This window comes from Anthonomus grandis, chromosome 1 (genome assembly GCF_022605725.1).
Source record: "Anthonomus grandis grandis chromosome 1, icAntGran1.3, whole genome shotgun sequence".
Lineage (NCBI taxonomy): Eukaryota > Metazoa > Arthropoda > Insecta > Coleoptera > Curculionidae > Anthonomus > Anthonomus grandis.
This window is the reverse complement of record NC_065546.1, coordinates 37,688,776-37,706,732: the sequence shown is the minus strand read 5'-3', so window position 1 is coordinate 37,706,732 and position 17,957 is coordinate 37,688,776. Positions and strand designations below refer to the sequence as shown.

Sequence of the window (17,957 nt, the reverse complement as noted above, 5' to 3'; positions counted from 1 at the left end):
GGCGTGTTTAAAATGGTTATCGCTTTATTTGTACCTTCGTAAGGCAATGCTAATGTCTGAATACACAAACATTCACCGGCAGACGAATTACAGTGCCATTTTTCAAAATGGCGGCGAAAAAAGTAACATTTATCAACATCTCCCAATGTTAATGTGTTTGGTATCAATTCATAGGTTTTTGAGGACGCTGAATACGTTTTTGAGCATAAAAATGCGATTAAATATGCCTTTGAGCCATATAGCAACTAGTATGGAAATTATTGTAGTAGTAAATACAATTATTATATTTTTGGCAACCATTAAAACTATGGTTGCAAGAAAAACAGAGGGTATATTTCAAAAAAATAATATTAAGGTAATAATTATAATAAGTATTAAGTATACATTGATTTTTATAATATAATTTTTCATATACGTCAATATGTTTTTTTTTAAATTAAAATCGAAAGGTCGACATCTTGATTGGGATCGGTTTCTGCCTCAGGACTGTTAAACCTACAAGTAAAAGAATAATAGTTATAAATAATATTAAAAAACTATCAAAACGGCTTAGAAACCTCTGGTTTTGGCATTGTCCTTTGCACTTCTTACATGCAAAAGTGCAGGGCAGCTGGTATTGACGGCACCTGCACCGTTGACTTTCACATCCTTTAGTGCAACCACAATTGTCAAGGGCCCTACAGACACTCCAAACCTCTGGAAAAAGTGTCCAAAACGGTTTAAACTGTCCCTTATCTTTGGTCCAACCCCACAGTATTGGTGAAGGAAGACAGTCTGGTTTAACCTCAATAGACCTGCCCCAGATATGTGACCTGCCTGGTAGGCAGATCGTTTGATGTGTTGAATAAGTGCACCACTTGTTAGAGGGATGGCATTTAAATGCTTATGCTCGGTTGCAAATAAATGCTTTCTAGCTTGATCGACACCTGTACATGTTCCATCTCGCATACCGTACAATATTACTGTATATTTTTCCAAAGCTTCCACAAGCTCTTCATCTGGTTCATTGTCCAAAGGCCAGGCCAGTCTTTTAAATGCGTTCGTAGCTGAGTCGTCCTGCCACGCAGCCCAGGCTGAACGCTTTCCCTTGGTTGCAAAATAAGACAGCGTGTCGCAACCAGTATATGCATAGAAGCCCCTTAAAGCAACTGACTTTGCTTCTCCTAGATTTTCTGCAATGGCATGAATGCTGATAAATTGACGATGAACCCTAGACCTGAAAAGTAAATACAATTCCTCGAGTCCATTCTTTTTCAGTTCGAAAAAAAATGAAACTGCCAGCACTAGAACATCAGTGTCATTGCTTTGAATCACCACACGTTTAGCACCATATGACACCATATCCTTGGTGTGTAACATGAGGCCGCCATCTGCTTCCTTCATATGGTTACATATTATGCTTCCATGTAAGCTGCTGAAACAAGGTTTCGACGATAATATTTTATCAATGGCAATTCTTGTGCCATTTAGCACCATTTTTTAAAAAAGATGCAAGGATTCCACTACACTCGTCTAAATTCTTAACGTCAAGTCCGCATGGAAGTTTATACTCGTAGCCCTTTAGTTTTTCCAGATTCGACGCAAGAGATGCATAGCCCAAACTTCTTCTTGCCACTACCGGATTATTCAATGGACAAGTTAAAACACCACCACCGATCTGGCATATGCAACATAAAGTCCAATTAAAGGGAGAAGCGGAAACAACATCAAGGGGAACAAAGCCCGCCACCACTAACTTTCCATCCGCCATAACCTAAAACATGCATGTCTTATGAATAAAAAATAAATACAGTGCTTTTTCAAAACTTAACCACCTCAAATATTTAAATAAAAATAAACAAAAACAAAAAAGTCGTGGATGAGCTTTAAATCCGATTTTATTGTTGTATGTTATATTTATAGGTCTCACTTGTGTAATACGTTGTCTTTGTTTATTGTCTGTTTATTAGTTATTAGTACATAATTGTTTTAATAAAACTATAAATCCCATTTTTACGTAAATCGTAAAAAAAAACGCACCACTTACCTTGTATAGATAAACAGATCTATCGTTACTTCTAAATCTTAATTAATATGTAGAAAATAACACATAATAAGTATAAGTTTAACAAACTAAACTAAAAACACTCCGCATATAATTCTAAAACAAACAAAACTGAGCAACGATCTCATTTGCGCCGCAGAATGTTGTACTATGATATGCGAGCGGCAACCTGCAAATCGAATTGGCGGAAAGTTGCGCGCATAGATAGGTACTCTAAAGGGCTCCATACACCTCGTTTTTTTTCATAGATTTTACTACATACTTAAGTTGTATATAATCGTATTTTTACCATTAAAAACGTATTCAGCGACCTCAAAAACCTATGAAATGTCATTCATTCTGTTTTCCCATTTCCTAACTCAACCAATTTAAAAATCACTTTTCTGATAAAATCAGCCATGTACTCAAACTTGAAAAATTTACAAAAAAATCAAAATAAACACATTAACATAGTACTCTTTTTAAAAATCAAATTAATAATTTTATTATAAGTACAACCACCCTTTGATTTAAGGTAATGGTGCAGATGTCCAATAATATGCTGTTCTACTGTCAACATCAGTTCTTTTGTCACCCTTTTTGCCACAGAAGAATCATGCGGGGATGCACCAGGTTGATCAAAGCGGTCCGAAAAGTATATGGTGAAGAGTTCGGCATTATCGACGAGAGGTTGTCCGGGGAGGCAGACGTAAAAAAGAAAGCCAACAAGAAAGACAAGAACAACAGGAAAGTATCCGATCAAACCAGTTCGCAAGTTAGCCCTATCAGGAGGAAAGACAGTATGGGCAAAAAGGATAGGTACAGTCAACTCATATCAGTCAAGAAATAGTTTTAAATGTTACTTTTTTTTACATTTAACTGTTTTCTTTATTTAGAATCGACAAAAACTTTGACGGTTCTCAAGCCAGTAAACTGGCCTCCAAAGATTCTTCACGCGATATCGCTGACTCTGAGGGTGGAAATGGATCCTCCAAGCAAATGGACGATAGTAAACCTTCTGAACCGCCACTGATCTTAAAATACATCCAAACTCAAGTAACCTGCTGCTTACTTTTAAAAAGCTATTAATAATAAATTTGTTTATAGGTTAAGGACGTTTTTCATGCTCCATTAGCCGCTTTATTAAAGGGGGCCGTTATATTGACCGAAGAGAATTTCATCGATATCGTTCCTATTGCTTGGGAGCTTCTTTTGGAAATGAACCAAGAAGTTTCAGCTGCGGCTGCTTCGTTGTTTATCTTAGGCAAGTGAATTTTCTCGAAATTTATTAACAAACTGACCTGATTAACAACTTTAATTAAGGCAGTTTGATTGTTAATGAGAATTTTTTTCCTTTGATCTGAGCGGCATAGTCCAGGCGTTTAAGAACTTTTTTTCTACATCTAGCCAAATTATTTGTTGATTTAGCAAAAAATATTTTTGAATAGAAATGAAAAAGAATTTCACGATTTATAAGAAAGCTTTTAAGGATTTTTTTTTGACTGTAATGATTTTTCAGGTATTTTTACTTAAATAACTTAGCAGCTAGAAGTCTGACTTGTCTAGTCAAATTCCGTCAAATATTTCAGTTCTTAATATTGAAAACAATCAGAAACTAAAAAGATAAACAGAATAGGAGACAATAGAGCAAAACAACAATAGAGTCCAAAATTAGGAAATCCGGAGAAGATCAAAAGTGTCAGACTTTGGACAAACAGAAATTTGGAAGAGCCCTATATCCAGGAGTGGATTAGTATAAGGCTGGCAAAGAAAGAAAAAAGAGCAGAACAAAAATGAAAGGTGCTAAAGAATTGAAGAAGTATTAAAAACTAAGCAAAAGCAAAAATGAGAAAGCAGTAAGTCCAGATCACATGCCTTATATACTAGATATACTACTAACTGAAGATACCTTTAATATACTACTGATTTTATTTAACGAAATATACAAAACAGAACATAATATACTGCAACAACCCAGGTTGAAATTTTCGTCCGGAAGACGTTTTTATTTGGTCATATTTAGGACGTAGATGACCAACAAGGAGACGTTAATAAATCACAGCCTCAAAACGTCTTAAATATAACGTCCTGAGGACGACTTTTGAAGACCCTTGTACTAGTATTGTTTCGACGTCTTTGGGACGTATCGGAGACGCCAATATATGATCTATATGAAAACTTTTTCCAAAAAAAATCCAGATTTTGTGGGTAGAAATGATAAACAAAAACTTCAGAAAATATGAATACAACTATATTTAAAACTAAAAATTTGTTTTTATTATAATTAGAATGTCACAGAAAAAAAATCAAATTATTCAGTGGAAGAAAAAGTACATATTATTAAAACTACTTTTATCAATAATAAACTGTATTAAAAAATAAGATATAAATTAGAAAACGTATAGAAATAGTCTGCGACACAACACGAACGCTCGCTTCTTTATTCGAGCACATCTAGAATTCGTCTAGAAGACGTCTTCCTAAGGTGCTTAAAGCGACGTCTTGGAGACGATAGTCTACGTCCCAATGATGTCAACGACTAATGAAGATCTAATTGAGACCAATTGGATCTCCAAGATCAAATTGTCTCCAAAACCGCACCCTTCTACCTGGGAATGGCTACTTTCGTCTTCTATGGACTTTCATAAGATAAGACACGAAAAATTAGTAAAAATTCTTGGTACAAAAAATATAGACAACACGGACTTAAGAATATTAATAAATCTTTATAATAGTGGATAATGAATAAAGCCCAGAAATAGAAAGAAGGAGAGAAGTTAGACAGAGATGTCACCCCTGCTCTGTAATGTAACAGTATATCTATTTTTGAAGAGCCACTGCTATCTGTGGAGGAATAATAAATTGAGAAGTAATAAACATTATAAGATTTTCAAGTGACACAGTGATTAGAAGAAACTTCGCAGAAGACATTCAAAGAATATTAAATAAAACCAGTACATTTTGGAAACAGTATGGATTAAAAATAAACATACCAAATACTACAAATATAGGTATAATAAAAAAGCTAAACATATAATCAAACTTAAATTTAATAGATCGACAAACAGAAAGAGTTCGAAATCTGGACAATTAAACAAAAACAGATAAATAAACTAAAGTCGTTCGTAATGCGGTGTCTCAGTGTGCATGCTCAGGATATCATCGACAGAAAGAAAAACAACGATGGAAAAACTTCGAAAAAAGGGTGAAGAAAATTAAGTAATTAACGCCATAAAAGCAAGAAGGTTGCAATATCTAGGACATATGGACAGATTTGTTGAACTGCAGCTCAATGGAACTTTTTGTCTTCAGATAACCCACCTTCGATAGGAGATTATATACTTATTTAATATTTCGTGGTCTACAAAAAAGTTCTTGAGTATTTTTTTGTAACGGTTTTCCAGAACTTTTATTTTAGGTAGCTTAGTAGCTGGGAGCTTAACTTGTCTTGCCAAGCTATTTAATTATCTTCGTTCTTATTACGTTTAGAAAATAATGTTTAGAGACAGTAATGACAAACCATTTCATGTTCTACAAAAAAGCCTTTGATTATTTTTTTGTAGCTATAATAATTTGCTAGACATTTTTTCTCAAGTGACTTTATAGCTGGCAGTCTTCCTTGATTAGCCAAATTATGAGAAATATCTCAGTTTCTGGTGTTTTTAGTTAAAACTGGTCCGAAATAAAAGTATAAAGTATAAAGTATAAGAACATTTTATGCTCTCTCAGAAAGCCCTTAAGCATTTTTTGTAGCATTAATTGGTTTCCACAAATTTTGACTTAAGTGACTTAGCAACTAGGAGCCGTTCCCAGTCAAATTACGTTTTTTACGAGTCAAATATTTTAGTTGCTGCGTAAGAACAGAAATATAAGGGCACTTCATGCTCTACAAGAATGCTCTCAAGCATTTTTGTAGCATTATTAGTTTTATTATCTCAATCAAAACAAAATATTCATAAACTGTGATTTTGTTATTCGGACAGCTTCAGTAAAGGCCGCCTCTCATGTCTCCGAAATAATGCAACACGGACTCAACAGTGCCGATCCTGCGGTCAGAATAAACGCCATTTTAAGGTAAACCATACATTTTATTACTTAAACAAAACGTATAAAATTCCTATTTCATCCAGATTTCAAGTGTTATGGAAGATGCGCTTCCAAGTATGGCCCAGAATGGAAGAAAATGCGCATGCCCTCTTCAAAATTCCACCTCCTGGAATCGAGTTTACCCTACCATCCCCGAAAATCGGTATCGAATGCCTGGACGTGGTGGATTCCCCGTGGGAGCTCCTGGTCAAAACGAAGGTGGAGGAGGTGACCATTAACCAAGAGAGACACGTGAGTGGTCCCCCTCTTTTAATTTCTAAGTAGGAAACGGGGAAATTTTTTTAGAGATCATTGGTAACCGCTACCAAATCGCGCAAGAAGCAAAAAACTGAGCTAATTAAAATGGCTTTACAGGCCCAGGATGACAAGAAGCGGGAGGAACGGGAAAACTTTTTAATTACGACTATCCCGATTACTATGCAAGCGGCCCACGAACCCAGTCTCTATCATACCACCGGGGAAGAACATACTGAAGATGGTGAGTAGTAAGAAACTTGTTTGAAAAGAACATTTGCTATCTTATTTTTTTTTAATGCAGACAACGAGGAGAACGAAGGAGGTCAGGCGAGAAACACTGGACATCACCTACACTCTGCACATTCGTTATTTCCTTCTTGCTTATGTGCCGCTGTGGTGTCCATCATTAATTTACTGGACGACGCTGCCGTTTCTCTTGACGGATGCGCAGTATATGAAGCGGCTTATTCGGTTATTTGGACTTGTTTGGTAGAGGATAGCGCCCTCTTTTTAAGGTAAAATTTGACAACATTGTGAAAAATTACAGTTCTGGTATAAGCTTTCGATTTTCCCGGAAGTCGAGATACGAAATTTCTTAGTTTAAATGAGGTATGTTATTAAGGAATTTTTTTTTATAATAGTATTTTTACATTGTTATTTTTTGGTCGAGTTTAGTTTGGCATAAATCATTCAAGCAAGTCTTTAAGTTTCCCCACTCGTGAGGCTATATTAGATAAATAAAACGTCTACTTTTAAATTTATGGATGTCCAAAAATTTTGCTTGAACATCCATGAATAAAAACATACTTAAATAAAATAAAGTTGGATTCTTTAAATTTTCATTGTTACTATTAAAATTAGAAATTACAGGTAGGTGCTGAGATTAAAGAAGGTATGGATAATAATAATTAATGGCAATTATATTATAATGATCTGTTATAATCACAACCTTGGGCGCTCGTAGAACTTTTTTTATTTTGTCAACAGAAACATCGTCTTTTTCAGCCGATATAAACTAACGATCGATTTTATTAGATTTCTTTTAAAAATCAACACTAGAGTATCGACAATTACAATCCCTTGATAAAAATGTGATTCTGCCAATAAAGTGGCATGCAATTTTTTTTTTATATTCAACTAATACCCAGTCATTTAAATCTCGATTAACAACATCTGATACAGCTGAAGGTAAAATATTTTTTCTTTTAGTTGTATTAGTGGTATACCATTGCTCCTGTTATCAGAATCCCATGTGATCTGTTGAATCTGTCTGACCGTAATTGTCAGGTCGTTTCATCAGATAAAAAAAATCGCCTTCTGTTTATTTTCTATTACCCGTTGGTAGCAATATTCGCAGAAAAGCGATTTGATATTAAGTTTTTAATTGATTTTAAAAAGTTTGTTGCCTGAATGACAATCAGGGAGGTTATCTTTTAAAATTGCTTCATTGCGTCCTTCTTTTACCGAGGTAAGGCTTAACTAATAACCTTAAATCCATTACACTTAATGGATAACCCTACAAGGCAACTAAATTTAAATGTTTTACAATCATGATTGCTGAAGATAAAACACAGAGTCTTCCCGCTGTAGGGAATGCGCTTTGCTTTTCAGATCTTAAAGCTAAAGTCGATCCTCGAATTTTATATTTTCCAGCTATTTTATCAACGTCTTTTCGTGAACTTTTTTTACATTTAACCGTACGTCCTTGTATGTACAAACCATTTTATCTGCGAACGAAGAAAAAGTAAATTAAATATATACATAGGTAATCGTAGATTCTATAATATTTTGAGAAATTTTATGACTATTTTAATCTTAGAAATACATGGTTATTTTAAAAACACCGGGACTAGTTTGGAATATAAAAAAAAATTCTATATAAAATAGTGCCTTTTACCAAAATATAATTTAAGAAGCTGGGTATTCTTACATTACCGTATATCTATATCTTGCAATGCTTACTGTTTGCAACGTTCGTGGGCTTATGGCCTACGCTGATATTCATTCTCACCAAACTAGAAACTACAGATCCTTAATGCAGCCGTATCGAAGACCCTACAGATCCCGTAACGGTACATCCTATTATGGGATACAGTTTTTTAATGTGTTGCCTGTCTCTGTTAAGGAACTGTCCCTTGCTGCATTCAAGGTCACCTAATTAAACATGCCTTTTACCCTCTTGAAAAAATATCTCTAGTCCAATTTTACTAATATGTAGGCTGATTGGTCTTTGTCTTTTTATTGTGTTAATAGCTGAAATTAATAAAAAAATATTAACACTTACAAAAATATATTTGAAAAAACTTACTGAAATACTCACTATAACAAGAAGGGCAGAGTTTTACCACCGAAAAATTCTCTTAACTTTTAATAGTTTTTCAAGAGAATATCATGGTACATCAAACAACCTGTTCAGGGTCACCACGGCAAACTACCGTTTTTATTCAAATATGTAAAACCGTTGCCGCGCAATCGATTGCTTATTGGATTATTGGTTGCCAAATTTAAAATAAAAAAGCAATTTCCAAAATATTCCTTTATTTCTATAATAGCTACAATGCTGCAGAAAAATTTGTTTAGTAGAATATCATAATCTGAAGATTATACTAAAACTTTTCAATCGATTGCTTATTGGATTATTGGTTGCCAAATTTAAAATAAAAAAGCAATTTCCAAAATATTCCTTTATTTCTATAATAGCTACAATGCTGCAGAAAAATTTGTTTAGTAGAATATCATAATCTGAAGATTATACTAAAACTTTTTTAGTATATTCTTCCGATTCCTCTTTCATCATACCTTTTTTTTTTTTTATTTGATGATTTTTGGAAAATCTTGTTCATTACAACCTCGCCAAATTATGTAAAATTATGTCCAAATTATGAGACAAATTATCTCAGTTCCTGTTGGAATTAGCAAAAAGTGTTTAAGAATATAAGTGAAAGAATATTTTATGCTCTTAAGCTTCTTCTTGTAATATCAGCGGGTTTCCAGTATTGTAGCCAAATTTTGTCAAATATGTGGGTTATCATTCGGTTTAACAAAAACTGTTTAAAAATAACAACGAAAAAACATTTTATGCTTTACAAGTAAGCTCTGAAGCACTTTTTTTTCAAATTCAAAAATAGGTTATTCAATAATTGATTCTTCTTCTTCTTCCTCGCTACCATGGACTCGTGTCGTAATTCGACAGCCGCCCAAGCCCGTGCCTCTATGAAAGGTGTGTCTCTTCTCCGACACGTCTGGAATTGAGTTTAGTTCACAGTTTTATGTTGTTCTTTGATAAGTGCTCAATAATTTTTTGAGTGATCTTGAAATTGGGTCTAGCCAGTATACATTCAATGTTTACAGGGCCATTCAAGTTTTTTATTGCCATATCCTATCTTAGTTTACAATTTATCACACAGTTTGGGCTGTCTTTTACTCCTATTTTGTTTAAATGAATTGGTGTCATACAGTAGTTAGTCCGCATTCTATTATTTACTTGTTTATCACATTCACTGTCCCACCATACAGGTTTACTTATGTAGGTTTTTGTGTGTCGCTTGATATTTGTTCTGATTTTTTCTATAAAATCTTTGTAGTTATTACAATTACATATTTCCTGATGGGATTCCAATTTCATTTGAGACTAGAGTAACATCTGGGCAGCTGCTCCCGTTCGGTGTAATTCGGGTCTTACTTCCATCATTCAGTAACACCATTGTGTATATATCATTTAGAGCTTCTCTGAGATTTTTTCCTTTTTTGATTCTGACGTGCTGATCCCCACAACAAGCTTTGTGCATTTAGATCTCCTGCGATAATGATTTTTGTATCCCTATGCTGTAGGATTTTCATATAATTGTCTTTTGTGGGAGTGCTATTCGGTGGACAATATGCATTAATAATGGTGAGGTCTTCTATTTCTATTCCTTGTATTTGAAAATTAGGTGGTAAGTTAATCATAACATCAATTGGATTGTATGAAATTTTTTTGTTGATTATGATGGCTATGCCACCATACCCATCCTGTCTATCGTTTCTTATTAGAGTATAATTTTTGAGTTTGATCACGTCTGTTTGTTTCAGGTGCGTTTCGTTAATTAAGGCTATATCGACTTTTTCCTCAGAAACTAAGTTTTTTAGGTCCACTTGCTTGTTTTTTAGACCATTTATATTCCAGAAACATATTTTTAGTTCCATTGGGAAGTATTGTTTTGTTCATTAGTATCTATTATGCTATGCAGAGTATCAGTTGTAGAGTCATCACTTATTGTGGATTTGGGACTAAATTAAGTCCTCATATTCATCTATTTCCATATTGTATTCCTTTGTAGCTGAATCAATTTCTTTGTATAGCGTATCCAAACCTACAGAATCTTTAAGTAGTTTGGACTGGCTTAATATGTTCTTTATTAATTGTGGCAAAGTTGCCTGGGGCATGTCCGTGGACTCCCCTGAGTGAGAGTCCCCGGAGTTTTGTTCCCTGGTGTATATTATCAAATTTCCTGAAAATGAAAGTGATCTTCCTCCTTCAGGGAAAGTAAGTTCTTTGTATACTTTTTTATCGATTGGTGGTGATAGGCTAGCTGTTGGCTTTCTTTTGTTAGCCTGGGTAGCTTGAGTATAGGTCGCTCTCTGGGTAAATGCATTAGTTTCTGCTAATTGGCGTCTCTGGTGGACTTCTATCACATTGTCTGTAGTGTTTACTGGGAGGTTTGGAAAGTTTCCTTGGCTGTACTTGTATCTTATTTGTTCCAGCCTGCTGTTTGCTTTGGTTGCGTTGTATTGGTTTACTCTGTAGTATATTTTTTCGGTGTTCTTGTTCTGGCTCATAATAAGATAGATTTTCAAATGCCATCAGCTGTTGTATGTCCTTCTGCTTGGCAATTTTTTCCCGGTGAAGGTGATGACAACTGATTGAGTAGGTATGTATTCTGCTTGTCCTGCCTTGATGGTTCGTCTGTTAAGTCTTTTAACTCCTAGGATTTTCATAGTTACATTTGCTGTTTCCAGGACCTCTTCTTCTGACATCTTGGTAGGAATGCCCCTTAAGACCCCTTTACCACCAAGTCACCAAACTTAACGGAATGAAAGCATTTAGATTATGTTTGTTCAAGATGTCTTTATGTTTTATAAAGTTATTGGCCGCTTGAGCAGGTAGAAATTCAATGCCTAACCTAAATTTACCTTTTCGTGTAATTTTAGAAATGCCGACAATGTTTGCTTTTTTTAATTCTCTACCTAATCTAATAGGGTGCATATTTTGAATATTTCCATCACGTATACTACTTTCTATCATTACTAAGAATGGCCTGTCTGTATCCCGCATTGGATATAGGGGTTTAACTCTTGTGGGGGAGGCACTAGGGCCTACCATTACCATCTTTTTCATTCATGTATTATGCAATTCTAATGGTTTATTTGCTATGTATGATGATAAAGTGCAATTCAGAAAGGATTCAAAGGAATGTTGTATGGATAGGTTAGCAAGTAAAATCTGTATTGTTGTGACGAATTCATAATGAGTTACTTATTATATTGGGTATTACGTCACTTATAGCAAAAATCAATTTAGAAATTTTTATCTCACACGCTGAAAAATTGAAAAGAAGAAGAAAATAGACTTATTCACGTATTTAAAAGAAATACGAACTTAAATCTGTAACGATACCGTTCGATAATTTCTTCCTAAATAATATAAAGTATTTTCGAATTAGGAAGAAATTTTGATGACCCTACATAACTGAAAATTTGAAAGAGAAGTATATTTTATTTTTAATTTAATTTTACTTAAATTACCTTGATAACGGTAGTAGATATAACTACCGAAACGTTGGTTCAAATTAGGTATTTTTTAAAAAAGTAGGTCTTCTTGTTGTTTTTTATCGTTTTTTAATTGTAATATTCATAACAAAGTTAGGTAGGATATTGAAAAGAAGAAACGAGCTCAGAGATTAATAGATTAGACTAATAGACCTCAGCTCCTTAGGTATATAAAAAATCTATTATACCTCAAGTAAATTATTGTATTTAAAACTTGAACTTAAATTAAATATATCGAACGGTATCGTTACAGATTTAAGTTCATATTTCTTTTAAATACGTAAAAAGTCTATTTTCTTCTTCTTTTCAATTTTTCAGCATGTGAGATAAAAGTGACGTAATACCCAATAAAATAAGTAACTCATTAGGTTAGCAAGCACGAGGTGAAGCGGCAAGCAGGTGGTAATGCAGGAAGCAGATCTACAGGCAATTACGTGCAGACTCGGGCTTACCAATTGTCTCCTCTGATGGTTCCTCACCCACTTACTACGCTTTTAAACTAGGCTTTTTAATGTTTTATAAAGTTTTTTCGCAAAAAAAAATTGTCTTTTTAGATTCGATGGTAAATTCACCTATTGTCACTACAATGGCGCCAACGACTCTCCTCCTCAGTAATTGCTAAAAATACAACTAAGTAAAAAACAAATTATTAAATAAATAAGCAGTTAGAGCTGTGAGCACATTCACAGTCTTGCGACATCGCTTAACTATGGAAAAGAAGTATAGTATAAATAAAATAACTACAAAAGAAACATATGTACACAATTAAAATAGTACTTACTAAAGAGCAACGTAAAATTTTCAATGAACATAAAACGACTAACATAATACGATACAAATTCATAAAGCGACTAACACATTTGGTATGGATACAAGCAAAAAAGGTTTTTATGCAAAGCTCGATTTTAATTTTATATGCATAAATAAAGTTCAAAATAAAGGCTTTTTTAAACTTTGTTCTAAAGTGCATTATTTTCTTTACATCGGTAGAAAGCAGATTAAATATTTTAGGTGCTATACAAGAAATGCACTTTTAAGAGACCCTATTAGATTTTTCTGGTATTTCATCTACTATTTGTTTTATTTGTACTAGTTTCGTACATCTCTTTGTCAAGCAATTTTATTTTGTAAGGGCACTTTGAAACATAGCATAAGAGTCTGGTCGCATAAAGTTGTCTTACCCTAAGAACAAAACTCAAAACTCTTGAAATAATAAATCTGTTGGGTACATGCGGTTTTTATATAAAATGGTTTTTATCCACCATTTCTGTGCTTTTTCCACGGTACCTAATGCAGTTTTATAACTGCTTCTCCATGCTATTATGCCATATTGAAGAATAGACTCAAATAAGATATAGTATATAGTTTCTAAATTACTTTTATTCATATAAGACCTTAATTTATTTAAAATAAATATGATTTTCGGTAATTATATGTTCTGCGTGATATTTCAAATGCATTTGGCTATCCAATATTATACCAAGATATTTTATTTTCTGGACCATTTCAACGTTATTAACGCATTTGTATGGTAGCGTTTTTGTACAATTATCTTCGTGTATTATTATTAAATTTCCCAACTGTGATTTTGATCGAGAATCTATGTGGAATAGTAGGACTTTTATTTTTTCCCAGTTAAGACTTTAGGACATTTAGGTCTAGCCAATTTTTAACCCATTTTAAGGTATTTTGGTATTTACTCTTTAATTCCTCCCAAGCGTTACCATTTATGAGACACACACTATCGTCTGCAAAAGAAACAATTTTAAAATCCTCCTGATTATCCAGAAAATCATTTAAGTACAGAATGAACAGCAGAGGACCTAAAACGGTTCCTCGGGGGACTCATATTCCACAATTCGTTGTGAGCTTTCATTAGTACTAATAGTAACTCTTTGGATACGATCTTTAAGGTACCTCTTTAACAGCTGTGATACTACTCCTCGAAAACCGTACACTTTCATCTTAAAGAGTATTAAATTCAGATGGACGGTATCAAATGCTGGTCTTGGTGCGTTTAAATTTGAGTAAATTGTTGTTCTGACATGCGTGAATGCCTCTTCAGTTCTTAGGTTTTTGCCGAAATCCGAATTGATTTTCAAGTTTTGTTTTTATTTATATCTATCTTTATTAAGTCTACAATTCTTGATTTAAGAAGTTTTTCGAAAATTTTAGAAAATGCTAAAATTAAGGAAATTGGGTGATAGTTTGTGCTTTTTCTCTCCGCGTTTACAAATTGGTTTGACATTACAAATTTTAAAATAAGTTAAAAGGTTAAAAATGCAATAACGGACTCAGAATATAGTCAGCAATATTTTTTATTAATAAAGGGGTTATGTTGTCAAATCGTAGGGCTTTATTAGAATTTAACTATATTGCTTTTTAATTCAATTTTATCTATAAGTTTTAGAAAAGCAGAATTTTGTATTCTATATTTTGCATTAAAATTTGGTAAGTATGTTTTCCGTTCTGGAATTTGTATTTTTTGGGCCAAAGATTTTCCCACGTTGGCAAAAAATTCATTAAAATATTCAGATTGGTCCTGATTATTTATTAGAGTATTACCACTGCTATTTTTATTTCTCCTATTTGAATTTCCTTCCTTTCTATATTCAGTGTTAATTAAACCGGCGGCAAAGCTCTCAAAAGTCGTCGTTTTAGGACTAAACCCAATATTACGGTATAACTTATTGAGACTATAACCGTTTGATATATTGGGTCATTTTACATATAAAAATTGTTATGGCGACGTTGGAAATTGGTCGGGGCGTTCTTGACAGCGAAAAAACTAAAAAAGCAGCATACATTGAAAAAATTGAGTTTTAACATTAACTTGTCAAATCTTGCAAACTACTTGACGTATGCGATTTTTTTTTTAAATAATTATAAAGAGCATACTCAAGCGCTAATATCTAGCCAAAATGATTTCCAAGTATTTTTGTTTTTGATAATAAAAAATAATAATAATTAATATAGATTATATTTTTGGTATTGAATTTCTCAACAAGGGAGAAACTTTTTTATTTAAAGGAATTTTGACACACTGCGATGGAAATGTATATAACATTACAAGGAAGTTTTAAAAAAAATGCCTTTTAGGTGCAACCGATTACCAGATATCGATCCGACAAGTGCAACCATCATTGTTTTGTCTAGCAGGCCGCCGAGCGCGACGCGGAGCCGGGCATATTTTATATAAAGACAAAATGAATTAATTGGAAATAATTATGAAAAAGGGACACGCCACATCTTCGACAAACAAAAAACGATTTATTCCAATTCACTTTAGAGCGAATCATTTTGGAAAAGCAGTATGTGAAGAATTACTAGCTTTTCATGCACTCACATATTATTATGATATCACGAAATTCTGGATTTGCGATATTTTGGAAAAAATACTATAGATGAAAGTGTAAACATTGCGAGAATTTTTTTTTGTATCTTTACCGCAATGAAAAATGTACAGATTTAAATGAAGTTAGGCTTAGGTTGACAAAGGAAACTACAAAATCAGCCAAAGAAATTCCTCCCACTGAAGCATCATTTTATTTGCTTGTTAAAAGGTAGATATATGTACCTACTTTTAATTATTTTTTTAACATGATGAGTTGGTATTTTAAAAGATGTTTTATTTTTTATTCTTTTTATGTTCCAGGTGTTTTTATCAAGTATATTCCTGGGTCAAAAGTAACATCGGTATGGTCGAAAAGTTAGATCCACGAAGTTATGGTTGGGTGTATGAAAATGATATTTTAGTGCCCCAGTATTCTACTAATGATCCAATACCCCAAGAACTACGGAAAATTATAAGTCTTTTTTAGGAAAGGAAAAAACTGCAATAGCAATAAGTGTGCGTGCAAAAATGAGGGCGTGCATTGCTGTCTTGAATGCAAATGCAAGATGGAATGCAAAAATGTAACAGAAATCATAGATAATATAGAAGATAATATAATTTAATAAAATGTTTTATGTTGTTTATAACTACTCTATTATGTTACTTTTGGAATATTTTTTTTGTACCTACTAAATAGAAAGTGCAATATTTTATTATTTAGTTTCACTTAGCAAGGTGTGTCCCAAAAATGCCTTTTTGTTTTATTTGCTTTAAAGTAACTTTTTTAACATTTAAAATTGGAATTAAAAAAAATTGAAATTAGCAATAAACACCCTATCCATTTTTGGAGCAGCAGTAAATGCTGCATAAGCGACCACTGCGCGGTAATCGAATTTTGCGCTGCAAGTTTGAACGTTCCTTTCTCGTAAAGTATTATAAATAGAGAACTCTAGTTTTTTTTTAAACTTTCCTGCAGTTTTTTAAGTAAGTATTTTATGATAGTTAGCAGCGCTTATGTATGCCCTCTAATATAAAAAAAAATTTAGAAGGATATATCAAATACTTTCGGCGATATTATAGATTTAATATTAAAAAGTAGGTATTTCTAAAACCCCGTATTTTTGAAGTTTTTCTACTATAACTATGGTCTCGACCAACTGCGAACGTCGGCATATTAAATTTTTTTATGTAAAAAGACATGCTTAATCGACTAGTATTAGTGACAATTGGTTATACTTCAATATTGGGTTAGTGCACGCAAAAGTCGGCTTGCCGCTGGCCTAAATATGTTATGTTACATTAAGGCGTTGATTGAAGAGGCGAGAAGATACGCATATTTACGGGCAAAAACGTGACCCAAAAAGCGCGCGGCGGGTAGATGGCGCCACGCTCAAACGCGCGCGGAAATCTTTTTGCCGTTTGTGTCTCATTATTGTTTAGCGGAGCTCGCCAGCATCGTCTAAGGGAGTTTTTGCATGTTTGGCGTATTATTTTGTATTATTATTGTTTTGAATTATGTCAAATTCAAGCAAAATTAATGAGTGTGCTTATCGGGGATGTACTAATACTAGGAAGAGAAAAAACAATTCTCTTAGTTTTTTGAAAATTCTTTTAGTTTTTTTAAATGGGAAACTGAAAAATACCAGCAAACGAGAGAAAAACAAACTTCTAAGAAGCCGTATAGCAAAATACGTATCGTATCTAATCAATGATTGAAAATTAAATCTTGCCTCTTCAGTCAATGTTTAAACAAATAAAATCAAAAATATTGATATAGATTGTTTAAATAATCTTTATATGTAAATACTTTTACTACCATTTATTTATGATTATTTCGTTATGTAAAATTTTCTGCTAAAAACATATACGAACCCCGTCTTATTTCAGTTGGCCCGCTTAGTAAAAAATGAATTTATTCTTTTATCGAATCTTTATTCCACAATATTACAATACAAAAAGTATCTCATATAAACATTATGTGTTGTCTCTAAAATTAGATTTCGGTTGATTGATAAATTTTTGAATCATATTTCAAATAGTAGAAATAAATTTCTTGTTTCTATTTTTTATTTTATTTTAACTCTTTAGGCATATACAAGGGTTCTATTCATTAGGTTCGAAATCCACTAACAAGAAATTTGGGATAGTTTTAATCAGGGGTAGTATCAGAACTTAATAAACCCTATGCCTCAAAGAATTGCTGTCTGTTTTGCTTGACTGTTTTAAAAAATAAATATATGTTCAATATAAATGAGTTTACTTTCCCATTTTGTTGTGTTTATAGAGTAAGTAAAGCTTATTATTTGTTTAAAACTATATAACACTATAAAATTTGTCTTTTTTTTTTGGGGGTTTAAACAGAAATTATTAAGAATTTTCAATTGGGCCAACTGAAGTGGGACGGGGCTCGTATAATATGAACAATGTAATTACATGGCGATTATTCAT

General features: G+C 33.0%; 1 protein-coding gene across 3 annotated transcripts in view; it reads left to right on the top strand.

The window, feature by feature from the left end:
- Positions 1 to 17,957, top strand: part of LOC126745903 (protein unc-80 homolog) — a 97,943-nt gene that overhangs the window by 27,794 nt on the left and 52,192 nt on the right. For all 3 annotated transcript variants that reach the window (XM_050453965.1, XM_050453956.1, XM_050453948.1), the window contains exons 22-28: positions 2,559 to 2,842; positions 2,920 to 3,079; positions 3,131 to 3,287; positions 6,007 to 6,097; positions 6,154 to 6,361; positions 6,416 to 6,608; positions 6,669 to 6,882. In XM_050453965.1, the coding sequence (XP_050309922.1) occupies positions 2,559 to 2,842; positions 2,920 to 3,079; positions 3,131 to 3,287; positions 6,007 to 6,097; positions 6,154 to 6,361; positions 6,416 to 6,608; positions 6,669 to 6,882 (1,307 nt within the window). The remainder of the gene's footprint in view (positions 1 to 2,558; positions 2,843 to 2,919; positions 3,080 to 3,130; positions 3,288 to 6,006; positions 6,098 to 6,153; positions 6,362 to 6,415; positions 6,609 to 6,668; positions 6,883 to 17,957) is intronic.